Source organism: Diadema antillarum, unplaced genomic scaffold (assembly GCF_040938485.1).
Source record: "Diadema antillarum isolate AM-2024a unplaced genomic scaffold, OU_Dant_1.0 seq00001329_RagTag, whole genome shotgun sequence".
Classification (NCBI taxonomy): Eukaryota; Metazoa; Echinodermata; class Echinoidea; order Diadematoida; family Diadematidae; genus Diadema; species Diadema antillarum.
In genome coordinates, this window is record NW_027272099.1 from 60,404 (window position 1) to 75,713 (window position 15,310).

General features: G+C 37.0%; 1 protein-coding gene across 1 annotated transcript in view; it reads right to left on the bottom strand.

Moving 5' to 3' along the window:
• LOC139708358 (amidase-like) overlaps window positions 1-15,310 on the bottom strand; it is a 29,845-nt gene that overhangs the window by 1,386 nt on the left and 13,149 nt on the right. The window contains exons 5-10 of the mRNA XM_071620315.1: window positions 5,262-5,462; window positions 4,487-4,561; window positions 3,505-3,673; window positions 2,149-2,211; window positions 1,285-1,385; window positions 578-761 (exon numbers count right to left, since the gene is read on the bottom strand). Of these exons, the coding sequence (XP_071476416.1) occupies window positions 578-761; window positions 1,285-1,385; window positions 2,149-2,211; window positions 3,505-3,673; window positions 4,487-4,561; window positions 5,262-5,462 (793 nt within the window). The remainder of the gene's footprint in view (window positions 1-577; window positions 762-1,284; window positions 1,386-2,148; window positions 2,212-3,504; window positions 3,674-4,486; window positions 4,562-5,261; window positions 5,463-15,310) is intronic.

The window sequence follows — 15,310 nt, forward strand, 5'->3', positions numbered from 1 at the left end:
TCAATTTGTGATATCAAGAATTCTGTCGAATAATCGTTTGTACCATTTTATCAAGAGGTCAACATTTGCTATTGATTTAGGCATCAGTAAATATGTAAGGATATTTGGGGCACCTTTGTAGGAATTAGACATGCGTCATTTTTCTGAGAATGTTTGGAATTAGATATGTATCATGTGCTTATTTCCACACAGCTTCCCTTCCGGGGCTGAGAAAGTTTAGTCAAAATGAAGTCGAATCAAATTCAGATCTCCATGTGTGCACTGATAAACCCTTGCTAGAACAAAAGGGAAAAAAAACAAACAAACATTGTTAATAAAATCAACGCACTTTATATGTGCTGCTCCGAGCCTAGGAGTACAGCACATGAGTGAGTTGACTTTTTAACACTGTTTTTTCTTTGGTTTCCGACGACAGAAAAAAGAACAACAATCTACAAACAAATAAATGGTTGATGATCTGCGGAGAAATATTATATTACCTTCTGAAATCATTTTGATAAGACATTTTTTTACGGTATCTTCTTCACTACGGAAATGTCTGTGTCTGATCATCGTTGGGATCTGCGCGATTGGTTACCTTTTTCTGTTGCTTCCCCTGAGGGTATCTTGGGAGCGGTGAAAGGAATGGTTGGCATGGCGATCACATCGTGACACTGTAGCGTTTCCTCCATCTGCTGCGTCAAGAGCTGACGAAGATTTTGTGCTTTGCCGTAGAGGGAGCAGTAGTTTCTCTTCAGATACGTTCCTGATAGAAACATGAGCTGCACGTGGTTGGAAAACAATAATTTTTTGTGTAGTGCTAGTCCATGCGACGAGCGAATGATTTATTGCAGTGATGAATACATGAACAGGCGGATGAGTGAAAAATTGTAGCAAAAATATGTCCTTTATTCCCTGTTCACGATGATTTTTTTCAAAACTCTCAGAAAACAATTCATGAGATCAGAATTCTGATCTTTCTAAATTTGAATAGATAAAAGGGAGTCTCTTGTTATGCCGAGAGTCCTTGTCATAAGCCTATATTTTGAAACAGCTATTGTTTTCAGTTGGCTGGGTCTCTTCCGAAAAGAAGTCATCAGTGAAATAGAGGAATGTGAAAGCTCAATGAAAAATGTGCACATTAATATTCTTTATTTCATATATTTCTGAATTGCGAGATCTTAAGTAACAACGTAATTAACTATTTTGTTTATGTCTTCTGTATACTTCGAACTATCATTATGTTATTGTGAAGTATCATTACGTTATTGTGAAGTGGACTGAACGAGACACAGTACACCATACCTTGTTCAGTGGGGCGAGTTTACTCTTGTGCTGCTGAAACTGCGTTGCTAAAATCTTCATCATGCTGGTTGGATAATAACCCGTGTGATGCAGTCCGGCACCTACGAAGAGGTTTAACATTCTATGCATTCAGAACTGTCTTCATAACTACTAAAATCTAATTTTTACAGGGCAATTGTGTTACATCACTATACAGCAGAAAATATATCACATTTTGAATGACTGCATAGATTGTCTTACAAGCATTCTGGGAACATAAAGTATCGGATAGTAAATCAAGCACATCACTGTATGGAGTTTCATAAGATATTAAAACAAACAAAAAAATAAATAAACAAAAAAGATACGAACAGGTTTTCATGTAAACATAATGTTAGTTGATTCTGCGGCTAATATTGAAATGCAGTAAATGCCACTGTACCACTGTCGGCATCATTTTGACAGAGTTGGGGCAGAAGTACCAGTTTTTGATAATATTAAACTCAAACCAAATTCAGGCAGCACTATACATAATTACTCTAGAATTACCATTTTTATGAATTAAACATCTTCCCTAAATCTATGGAAGAACTTGGAAACTTTGACTGCTGAAAAAAAGAACAAAAAAGAACAAAACTAAACAAAGTGGTGCGATTTTACCAGCAACGTGTATCATATATGAACAATTACTCTTCATGTTGAATTGTCAGCCTTGCCATAATGCTTTATCTATCTTCCCCAAACCGGGATGATGAGATCTAAGTTTTGATGTTGATCAATTTTGATGAACATTGAATTGTAGACAAATTTCTGAAAATTTCAGAGTCTTGCAGGAGAGGACAAAACACAAGCTGCATCTATTCCGACGAAAGTATTGATACCTACCTCCTGAGTGCATGACACAATCTAACCCTCCAATTATATCAATTGGCAGTCCTAGTTGTATGCCTGTGAACAGAATTCAGTAAAATAAATGTATATAACACTGACATTACTACACAGTAAGCAGCAGAAGGTATTGACCCAAAGATAGGTAAGGCTAAGTCTGAATTCTGTCCGGTGTGTACACCTTTCAGCAATATAAGACCAACAACTTCTTTCTTAACACAACTTAAAAAACAAACAAAAAAACAAAGCCACACGAATATAACCATGGTAAGGTTAATTTCGGCAGAACGTCCTAAAAAATCAGTGATATCACGATTAAAGAGGAAATCCAGTCCAAATACGAGTTAATTGATAAAAAAGTAAAATCTTATAAGTTCAAGGGTAAAAATTTGACTGAAATCGGATGAAAAATAATAAAATTGTGACATTTTGAAGTTTTGCTAATTTCTGCAAAACAGTTCTTGTACAGTGGATATGAATATGCAAATGAGTGAATTAACCATGCCCTACCCTCAAAATTTTCCATTAATGGTGTACAAAAAAAATGACATAAATTCAATGTTTCTGTCATTGAAGTCTGAAACATGAAGTTTTTCCTGGTTGAATAACTTCAGAATACTGATCAGTTAGATATACATGTATAAGGATTTGAGCCTCAGGCATAATTGCATTTGAATGAAAAACTGGAAATGTCATTTTTTTTTGTGCAAAAACTATATGGTGAGTTGTGAGGGGATGACTTGCTTACTTTGCCATTTGCATATTCATTTTGACTGTTCAAGAACTGTTAGCGAAACTTCGAAATGTCATAAATTCCATATTTTTCATCCGATTTCGATCAAATTATATACCGTTGAACTCGTAATATTTTACCATTTCTTATCAGACTAACTTATATTTGGACTGGATTTCCCCTTTAAGAAAATCCTTAGTCATGAGGCAAATTCAGTCAAGATGACTCTGAGAAAACAGAGAGGGATTGAAAAACACCCATAGTTTAATCAAAATAGGACATAACATAGGAGAGAAGTATACCTGTTATTTCATATCATATTTCACAACAGTTATAGCGGTTACAACGTCCTATGATTATGGTATATGAACAATCAAGAATATGTTTTTTTTTTCTCTAAAGATGACGAAACTATGTTTGCATTCCTGCATGTTCACAACTACTGTAGAACAATATTTGAAATATCAACATGATAACATAACAATATTAACATATTAACAAATTTCTTCTTCTTCCTTTTTAACAATAGCAAGTTTGTTGTACAGATGTTCAAAAGTTTGTGAGATTTCAACTAGATATTCTAAACATTATCAAATGTATCATAAAAGAGAACAAAATACCGAATCTGTGAAGAGGCATCGATGTTGGTGAAACCGTCGCACCACTCGCTGCTGCAAATCGATCAATGGTATCGGTTACGATTCGATCGACGGCGGGATCAGAACAATCTTGTCCGAAGCCCTCCTTCAATACGGCGACAGATATCGTTTCGGGTTTTATGTCTTTCAGCTAGATAAAACAATGAAAAGGTACGGAAATATATACGTATATATTGTTCGTTAATATGATCGGCTGCATATTAAAGCAAATTGGGAATAAGCGGTATTACAGGAAGAAATTAGTGTATTCAGAATTCTCGTGCTTATAGGCGAGATGTGGTACCAACCATGTATCTACAAGACGCGTTTGAATAAAATTGCATCGCTTTCTTTCAATGCATTCAATCTGAGTTGAATTGAACTACCGTCACTGAGTGTCCCCAAGTGTCCCCCAAAACAAATACAAGTGAAAGTCACTTGTCCCTTCTCAAATATCATGACAAGAAAATTCCGCTGTTAGGATCTACTAATCGACATCTTTGTTTACGTTGACATGAAGGCATGCTAATTCTTGGCAACCATCAGAAAATTAATCGGCACGAAAAGTGCATATTTTCATTGTATATTCACATAAGATAGATATTACGAGCAAAAGATGGTATGAGATTTCGGAAGAAACGCATTATCACGCACTCGTACACTTAGTACTCCAAGCCATACTCTGCAGTCATTCGTTCATGATTATGATCTCATCTCAGTTTTTTTTTAAATAAAAAATGTTTGGTGGAGTTCATTCACCTTGCCTTTGTGACGCTTTACGATGATATAATGAAATAGAAATGTCACAAAATTACAACAATGCCAGTCGGCATTAATATTAAAAAAAATAATTGTTTCTAAATAGCTAGACTTCAGCCTATGGACTTCATTTTTGTAAAACAACGTCCCTTTCCCCACATGTTTTTGCAAAGGAGGGACATACTCATGGTTAAGAATTTCTTACATGTTTTGTGTAATTTGGCACATCGATATTGCACGGCTGCCTCGGGTCTCTACCGTCGTCATAACCTGCAATGGCCTGTTGACATACCAGGAAAAGAACATGTACATATATGTAAATAATATCAAGGATACATTTAAATGTCTAATATATAAATGTCCAGATGATATATGTTTCAAAAGATGATTACAAACAAACACATGAATTAACTCACACAATATACGTACCGTGCATGGGTCATGATTCTGAAAACTTGCACTATCACCAACTTTATCATCTTATTCCTGTGAACCGAAAATGTGCGTATGTTTAATACAATAATAATAATAATAGTAATAATAATAATAATAATGATAATGATAACAATAATAATAATGATAATAATAACAATAGTGATAGTCAGTTCTTAGAACGCATAATAACATAATCTTTCAAATATTTCTCAATTCACATAACAATTAACACTTATCAAAAAGATGGGTTTGCAACACAGATTTGAAATCATCAAAATCTGTAATGCATCTATTATCAAGAGGGAGATCATTCCGTAATGATGGTGCCATTTTTTCAAAAGCCCTGTCACCAATGTCTTAGATTTGACATTTATTTCAGAGAGGAGATCTTAACTATAACTTGGATTTAACTTGGATGACGGCCTTAGCATGGATGAATCAGGAGTTATTGATGCATTATATGTAGTATTAGTGAAATCAGGCACAACATGACAATAATTATACAGTACTGAAGATCTTATTTCACTTCATGGTTGCCACTTTACCTCCAACATCAGTGCGCAGTCTTCGACAGTCCTAGTTATTGGACCAAGATGATCGAGCGTCAGCTCCCCCGAACCTGCGCCGGTGTACGGGACCAGTCCAAAAGTTGGCTTCAGTCCCACCAATCCACACCAGCTTGCCGGGATCCGAACCGAGCCTCCCTGGTCGCCACCGATAGCTAGATCGACCTCGTTGTTTGCAACCTGAAGATAGTACGGGATTGTCATCGACGGCAATGTGAAAGGGTTCCATCTTATGATAGCATGTGGCTATACGGATCACACATATTCTCATCCCAGAAATTCGCTATTACCAATGAAAAGTTGGTACCATTCTGTTCTCATGTGTGTATGATCATATATGTCTTATTAAAATCTTGATAAATGCATCGGTCCCATATGATTAATCATCATTTCATATGGTCGGCTGATCCCATTCTTTTTAACGATAGAAAATACATTCCACGACACATCTTTTTGTATCTCGAGTTGTCACTGATTTGAAAACAGAGTGAACGTCGCTAATTGTATTTATTTATCGCAATAGTCCGGGCTTTCAGGTAAAAAATAATTTCATGTTCTTTTTTTTTAATTTACAAATTTGAAGAGTATCTAGTTGGAGTCTTCATCAGGCAGTTCCATGTTCAAATTGAAATTTATAAAACTTAGCTTTGCCATTGTTGGCTAAGCTTTAGCATAAACATCGGAAGTGTCGATTCAAAAGGATTACGTTTCCAGAATGTGCAAGAAGAAAATTAGTGACAATGACTTTCCCTTGTTATTATTGCCATCAATTCTGTTCTACCATGTCTACTCAAGGCTATGGTACACGGTCCCAAAATTGATACACGATAGCCATATGAATATTGACTTTTCAATTTTGCACGAGATTGACACTGAACTTGTTTCAGAGCCACTTTTCAGAAGCAAATAGTTTACGATGCCTATACAGGTCGTCACACGATGACACTCTAGTACCACACTAGACAGCTACACGAAGATGCGAATCTTTATTACAAGATGAACCATCACAAGATCTTCGCGCTAATTTTTGGTTGTCAAAGATTTCGCTGCCCCTCACGAAGTTGCTGCCGGAGCAGGAGGGACTCTATCGGCGGTCATACGATGGCTATGAGGTGCCTGGAATGACAGAAGTTTACACGATCAGAGCTGAATTTGAACATTTTCTTTTTCGTGTGTTCATTTTTGCTCAATTTCGGGACAGTGTGATGAGTGCACGAAGGGCTGTTTTCACGGGTGCACGTCACGAGACCGACACCCACGAGTCATACAGCTCACAAGTCATACAGCCCGCGAGTTCGACATCAAGTGAAATAAGCCCACGAGTTATACAGCCCGTGAATTCGACATTACACACAAAAGGCTCACGAGACCGACACTATGCAAACAAAGCCCACGAGACCGACACTACGCTTAAAAGGCTCACGAGACCGACACTAGGCAAAAAAAGCTCACGAGACCGACACTAGGCAAAAGAGGCTCACGAGACCGACACTAGGCAAAGAAGGCCCACGAGAACGACAGGATGAAGAGCTCCGCCTATAGACCAATTAATTGTATAGGGTGTCCAGATAATGGCATAAGGAAGATATGAGCGATGGAAAAGGAGAGTTGCTAGGGGATTACCCCGTCAATTGCCCTCCCTCTCCCCCTGAACTGTTCAAGATTTTAAATTGTGCTTGCGCGTTTGAGCGTTTGTGAAAAAATAAACAAGATTCAGTAAAAGTGCATGAGATGTTTCCACATTAATTTCGAAAATGCCGAAACACCCACGTATCCCTTTCCGCGAAACATATACCGGTATACACCTGCTTAGAAAAAAAATGAAATAAAATGATGTGGACGTTCAGATCAATCAACTAGAATAATACCCAGGTGTGAAATGAGGTTTACAAGAAAATATTTCACAAAATGGTCAATGTTGCATTGCACACTTGCTTTACATGATATTGAAGGGGAGTAGTCATCAACAAAGGTGCTGATTTAGTACAAATTCACGGAAAATGATATAATCGTCTATCAAAATAGCTTTAAGGATTCGGAAAATGAAGATGCATCCATATACGAACAGCTATTCTATTTCCTGAAAAATGTACCGTTTTGAGGAGAATAATCTTACAAATACAAGTCACAAATCGAGGTAAATCGCTGCGATATAAAGCGTTTTCATCCTTTGAAATGTCATGTATTATAGTTACAGAAAAAAACACACCAAATTGAACTCTAAGCAGGCGGGTATAAGCAGGAGGATAGGATATCTAATAAGGAATACTAAACTAGTGAAGAGAGAAAGAAAAAGGTGAAAAAAAGCTTACATCCTCTCCACCGTCTATCTAGAAATTGGGAAAGCCTATTAAAAATAGCACGATGGCATCTAAAATCAAATCATGCATCGTTCTTGTCCTCTATGATTTTTTCATACATTTTTTTTTTTTGGGGGGGGGGGGGGGGTCCCCACAATTTCATTAAAAAAAATGGTAACAATGTCGCTCCCCGTAGCGTGAAAGAATTGCCCTCTAAAAGCCACACGTGTAGAAATACATAGTTACTTGATGTCATTGATAAGTAGATGGTGCTCTTCAACTAGTTACAGTCTCTTGCTCGAAAGCGTGACGAAATTGTACCCGCCAGTACGTAATTTTCCCCTTCATGGAACACCCTGTACAGGTAATTGACATGTAGATGGCGCTGTTCATCCTGTCGGCCTCGTGAGCCTTCTTTGCCTAGTGTCGGTCTCTCGTGGACTTTCTTTGCCTAGTGTCGGTCTTGTGAGCCTTCTTTGCCTAGTGTCGGTCTCGTGAGCCTCTTTTGCGTACAGGTAATTGACATGTAGATGGCGCTGTTCATCCTGTCGGCCTCGTGAGCCTTCTTTGCCTAGTGTCGGTCTCTCGTGGGCTTTCTTTGCCTAGTGTCGGTCTCGTGAGCCTTTATTGTATAGTGTCGGTCTCGTGGGCTTTCTTTGCTTAGTGTCGGTCTCGTGAGCCTTTTGTGTGTAGTGTCGAACTCGTGGGCTGTATGACTTGTGAGCCGTACAACTCATGGGCTGTATGACTCATGGACCTATTTTTTTTTATGTCGGTCTCGTGGACCGTATGACTCGTGGGTGTCGGTTTCTTGGGATGACCCCGTTTTCACGGGCACTCGAACGATTTGACAAGGATGCGGATGTCGGAGAAATGGCAAAGTCCCTCGTTCGTATTCTAAGCTGTAAAACACGCGTAAGATATCGCCAAACCGGGCCCGTGGTTCAGAAGCTTAGTCGACTGTTCGCTGGTGTCGTTTTTAGTTTGGTGGGAGCTGAAAACATTCTAAACTTCTTGCGATCATTTCCAGATCCCAGAATGTGATTTACTCATAATGATTTGCTCTCGAAAATGTATCAAAAGCTTCGTCATATGCGCACGACTTACTTAAGATGCGCGCGATGTTCGCAAAATCCTCGTAAAACCCCAAACAGATTCCGACAGTTTGGATAATGTCTTGTATACGTTACATGAAAGCAGCGAAGTTCGTCCGATCATTTCTCGACGTATTCGCAAATTGCTTGTGTGTACTTCGTGAGACATTCTCAAGATCGTTTTCATTCTCAAGATTGTTCTCAAGATCGATTTCATTTCATTTCCTTTCATTTCATTTCATTTCATTTCATTCATTTCATTAACAGAGTTTTCCACTAATTACAATCGTAACATACAATCATCAATACATCAAACTACAAAATATGGTCATAAAAAAAAGAATGGAAACCCCGCTTATAAAAAGTACAGTGTACTCGTAAACTTCAATAAGTCTATAGAGCATGCCATATTTGTACTTGAAAATTAGAATAATGTACGGGGAAGGAAACTACGAAAAGGCAGAAGCTTGTGGTGGGGTACGTTCTCGAAAAAGAAGCCCCCCCCCCCCACACACACACACACGCACACACACACACAACATGCGTGCGTGCACAAACCAACAAAGAACAAAAGAGTGAGAGATGAAAGAGAGAATAAGAAGAAAGAGAAGAGAACAAATTTGACTCCAATTCTAAGACAAGCCATCACCTCTTTCTGTAGGTTTCGTGTTGCTTGCTGTTGATTGACTTTTAACTAGACCAGTTCGTAATCCACTTTGCGCATGAGCAGAAAAAGGTCATTTGTACCAACAGGCATTTTGGTTTGTAAATTCACTGAGATAAGCATCTGTGAGGCGATGATTATTCATGTGATCGTTATCTAAATAGTGCTCGCCAGCACATCCACCTGACAGCAAGAATGGTAGGTGTATTTCGCAATATAAAAGGAAATAGGCTGTTATTGCATTCAATACAAAACAATTAAATGGATGCCTGCTGCTAAATTGTCAACTGATGGAGTTCTGATCACCTGATCTAAACGCAAGTTCATTCTTTGTTAGAACATGAATTCCATAAATTGTTACGTCGGGCAAGCTTATGCATTATGCCACTTTGAAAACGAGTGAAGTGCCTAACCAACGGGTTTTCACATCAGCCCGATAAAAATCCAAGCTCGAGATCTTTTTTGCGATTGCGAATTAGAGCGCTACTTCATTTCTTATTCACATCAGCCCGAAGAGAATTAGGCCGAATTTTTTTCGAGCTAATTCGACAGCTGAGTATGTGCAAACACTGGGCATCAGTAATGTATGTGTCCTCCCAAAAATTCCTCATGATTTGTGTGCAGTTTGTCTCGATCGATCGGGTCACACACGCTATAGACATGATGGGATGCATCGCGCTGATTTCTCGAGTCGTTTTCACATTATCAAATACATGTAGCGCGCTATACTATCCCGCTATTTCAGAAATTTCCCGAGTTGGACTCGAGAAATTTTCTCGATCAGAGCGATACAGTTAGCACGCTAATTTGTGTTCACATAGGCTGTGTTTATCAACTCCTTTTCTCGGCAGAAACAGGTTATCCAAACAGCTTTCAAGGAATTTTTACGAGTTGATAAACGCAAAGCTGTTTTGAAAGCCCTTTAGGAAAGCCTTTTCGAAAGCCCGAAATTTGTGACGATCCAAACAGGTTTTCTAAACAGGTTATCAGAAACCTGTTTGTAAAAGCCTTTCGAAGTTGATAAACGCAAAGCTGTTTTGAAAGCCCTTTAGGCTGCGTTCACATAGAAGTATACTATTCGGGTATTCGGGCTCGTTTTTCGAGGGCACGCGAATAGCTTGAATCGAACGATAGGATTTCCTCACACCGGTTCACATAGGAGGGCACTATTCGAAAGTACCGAATAGCTGCGAAAAGTATAGGAAAGTGGGAATCGAGCTTTTTCGATTTCCTTGCAGCGTATATCGTCTCTCGTTTATGAAATGACACTTTTGGTCTGGATTTGCCCCTTAGCAAAAATCGTCGGTGTTTTCACGAACCGACGCTATTTCGTTTTTGAGCGAAAATGCAATTCTGAGAAAATCGCGTTTAAAGATCTCACAAGTTTTAGACAACGTTTTCAAGGACTTTGCCTGTCTTGTGTGTGAAAATTTTGACAGGGTGATGAGAGTGGAAGTTGTTCTTCCTATCCATAGTGTAATTTTAATGTGAATCCAAAAAATTTACGATATTTCTGTCTTCAAACTCACTGCGTCGGTTCGTAAATCCATCGATTCTTGCGCGCACCATAGGTTATGTACTTAAGCGCGGGTCTCACGAACCGACGTAAGTTGTATTACGCCGGTTCGTGAGACCCGCGCTGTAGGGCCTGTACAATAGGTAACGTGCAATACGCGTGTAGTTACGAACCGTCGCTATTTCATTTTCGTGTGTGTTTACATACAAATACTATTAGGGCTATACCTGCTTATCAACAATAACCTTATTAATTGAAATTAATTGTCATGTAATGATTGTTGTGATGATTACAATACATTTAGTGATAATTAAGATGATAATACAAGCCAGTTTCTCTTAATTGTTCTAAAAAGCGTGTTGTCATTGTTTTCATCTTCATTTTAGTATTGTTATTAGAGCTGTCGTTGATCGTTCCAAAGATTTCTTTGCCCCCCTTTTTTGTGGATATATTATTTAACACTTTTGCATGTGGACATCTATCATTTGGTAATACATGTACTCGGTATACTGTGTTTCATATTTTTTACTTTTTATTGTTTTTTTAATACTTTTTTAACTTACTTTTTTTATTTTTTCACATTATTTTTAATTCAAATTCAGTTCACCTCTTTCATACTAATTATGAATGTTTGTTCTAAGATGAAGGATACCGCTAAAAATTTGGAAAAAGACGTGCCAGTCAGTAATAATTACTTGCATTTACTCATCTTTCATACTCATGCACTCTGTTATTTGTGACTTTTACTTTGTCACAATTTTATCGGTGTCATTATTGTCATTTGGCTCGCATGCGAATTCTCTCATAATTCCTCATTTTCCATCTTTCTCTATCCTGCTCAACAGATTCTATGATAGCTGCACTTGATATGAAAACATAAAACTCATCCTGCATGCACTCTTTGAAACTGATAAACTCCTAAAAATACAAAAATATCAACACTATCAGAATTTCAAGCTTCATTTTAAATATATAATAATGGTCATGTTTTATTATGCCTTTTGCAGCAATATATTGAAGAGGTACATTATGTAATCGAAGAAAGATAGGTACTCAATAAAATATCAAATTTGAATTATTCAGAGATGAGTAATGACAATGGGAAGGATAACAATTGTGGAAGAGCTCCATAAATCAATAAATATCTAATGGCAAATGGAGATGGAATCAAGATTCAAGAATATGTGTAATTCAAGTTCATTATTATATCAGTTCTTGTGTGTTCACAAAAAGAGGAACACAGTTCGAACATGCACACCAAATCTTACATCGTACATTTACATCTATAGAGTGCGGACGGAACATATACAAGAGAAAGAATAACATTCTCAAGTTAACATATCAAGCATAACTATGTATATGAACACACAAAGATGTTGCTGCATATGCATGAAGCTTGAGAGTGCTGCAACACCCATAATTTAAAAACTTGATGTATATCATACAAAAGAGAAGATGTACTGCATGTACATGTAGTTACACTATTCACAGGACAGTAGAGAAAAAGCAAGAGAGAGAGAGAAGGAAATGGGTGTCTCAAATAGGTCGATGTAAGGAGTGCCAAGCCAATTAAGTCTCTAATAGAAGTCATACATATATAAGGAAACAAATTAATCACAACATAAATGATCGTGCTCCTGTTAACCAATAATTAGCATCTAAAAATGTGTGTAGAAAGCCCACAATATCAGCCTTTCGCCCCGTAGGCTTGTTACATATGAGAAAAGAGAAATTTTGGCCGACCCCCCCCCTCCCTGTGAATCCTTAATCCACCAGTACTATAAACACATTCTGAGAATGTGTCTTAGTACATGTACACTGTACTAGCAAATTCACAAGAGGGGTGGGGAAATTCGGCCAAAATGTGTGTGGCTAAAATAATTAAAAAGAAAGTTCATCAGCAAAACTACGGGGTGGATGCAGACGAATTTTCATGTGATGACTAAAAAAAAAAATGCAGCTAAAGGAAAAAAAAGGACGGTGGAGAGTGGCCAAGGCTAATTTGACTCTCCTCCCCCCCCCCACCAAAAAACAAACAAGCAAACAAACACCACTGTTTTACAGCACCTTTAAAGGACTCTTAATTTTTTGTTTTTTAAAAACAAATGTCTCGAAGTAAAGAATTCCATATTGTAGGCGAAATGTAGACCGATACAGTGTATAAAGTGTCCATCCCAAGCTATTAAAGAAAAAAAAAACAGATTATGAATATCATTTAAAGTAAGAATTTCAGTGTGTTTAATCATCTTTAGTTGAGTTGCAAATGACATGTACATATTTAATAAGAGCAGTAAACTTCGAAGCGCTCCCAAGCCCTTCTATATTTGGTTATTCATGTGTAAAGGTAGTGCCAGGGCACTCCGGTGGTCTAGTGGTTATGACGCTGGTCTAGTAATCCAGAGGTCGTGGGTTCGAATCCCGCTTGGGCTGCCTGTGATTTTTTTTTTTCACAGCAGCCTACAAACTGCACACTGCAGTTGCGTGCGTTACTACGGATGGAGACAAATTAATAATCTATTATTTTAATATACAATGTTTGACATCCTTCTTGCAATCACTTTCTTTAATTGCAAATGTAGAGACATAATGAATTATTATTAAAAGAAATCATATTTCTGTATTTTGTTGTGAGTTTGCATGGGAACATACACGTATCATAATTTACAGTTTTAGTTAAATAAAGAACATCTTATAACAGAACTGTCTAGTGATGGTTGAATAATTATGTCAATTTGTTATAAGTCCTATCAGTTACATGGAGTGCATGTTCCCATGTTTATAAGAATCATACGTGACACATTCAGAGTGGGTTGAAGACAACAAAATAATAAATAAAAGAATAAAGGAGAATAGAACTTAATCTGATTACAGCATCATCTAATATTGCCAATGTGCACTTAGAAATCTATCAAGATTTATCACAAGGTTATGATTACCACACAAAACCTTCAAGATTTATTATCATGAAATACATACCAATGAACACTTAAAAAAATCTAACATTCCATATCCACATGAAGCTTTCCTTGATATAAATGTCTCTCTGTAGTGTTATTAAAGTGTAGCAAAATTGAAATTACGACATCACAGAATGGAATGCATTGTTTTCACCTTCAATCTTAAAATCTCCTTTCATGTTTCCACTTTACAATCACATTTCACTGTAGATATACCGTCCTTATGTTGTCGCCCTTCATCCCAATTTCTCCCTTCTATCCTATCTGTAGATTGTCCTCTTTCCTAAGCCATTGTATTCACATTCCTTGATGATCAGCACGATGCTGTACTTTTTTTTTCTTCTCTGAAACAGTCCAGCTCGTCGCTACTGCATGGCATCAGTCATCTGAAAGAAAAGACAGAAATTAAGAACTTTCGATTAAAATCAAACATCATGATACAAGATACAACTTTCATTTTGAGAAAAAGAAATCAGCCAACTAAACTGTAGTTGTAATTATTTTGCTCTATCTATATTACACATAAAACAAAATGGTATACAGGATCAAAGAATGTCAAAAAAATACTGCTGTTCGTCTTTGATGCATATTCAAATTGTCTCGCCTTTTACATATTTTAATGATGCAAGATCTTATGTCTAGCACTTAGTAAGTCTCATGTAGAAATTAAATTATTATTCACATGAATAAATCTACATGTCCTTGTAAACAAGGCATTGCTTTGAAAAAGCTGAATATTACTAACTGCATTTGGGAAACAGTCTACGACAATCAAACTTGGTTATTATCAGAGACTTTAACATCTTAATTAGACCTAGACTCTACATTACCATTGTATTCACATACGTTGATGATGTACACGACCTTGTACTTTTCCTTTTCTTTTCTGAGACAGTCCAGTTCTTCGCTACTACATGGCACCAGTCATCTGAAAGAAAAGAAAGAAATTAAGAACTTTTGATTAAAATCAAACATCATGGTACAAGATACAACTTTAATTTTGAGAAGAAAAAAAAATCAGCCAACAAAACTGAAGTTGAAATTATTTTGCTCTATTTATATTAAACATAAAACAAAATGGTAGGCCTATGCAGGATCAAAGAATGTCAAAAAATGCTGCTGTTCGTCTTTGATGCATATTCAAATTGTCTCGTCATTTACACATTTTACTGATGCAAGATATTATGTTTAGCACTTTTAAGTCTCATGTAGAAATTGAATTATCATTCACATGAATATAAATCCACATGTACTTGTAAACAAGGCATTGCATTGAAATAGCTGAATATTACTACATGTACCTGCATTTGGGAAACAGTCTATGACAATCAAACCTGTTTCTTATCAGAGACTGTAACATCTTAATTAGACCTAGACTCTACATTATCATTTAGCTTTTAAAGGTATTAACCATTCACCTATAAAACACTGGCATTGTCATGTGCATCATATTTCTTTGATACTGCACATATTTTCATGAAGTCTGTGCAAGAATGC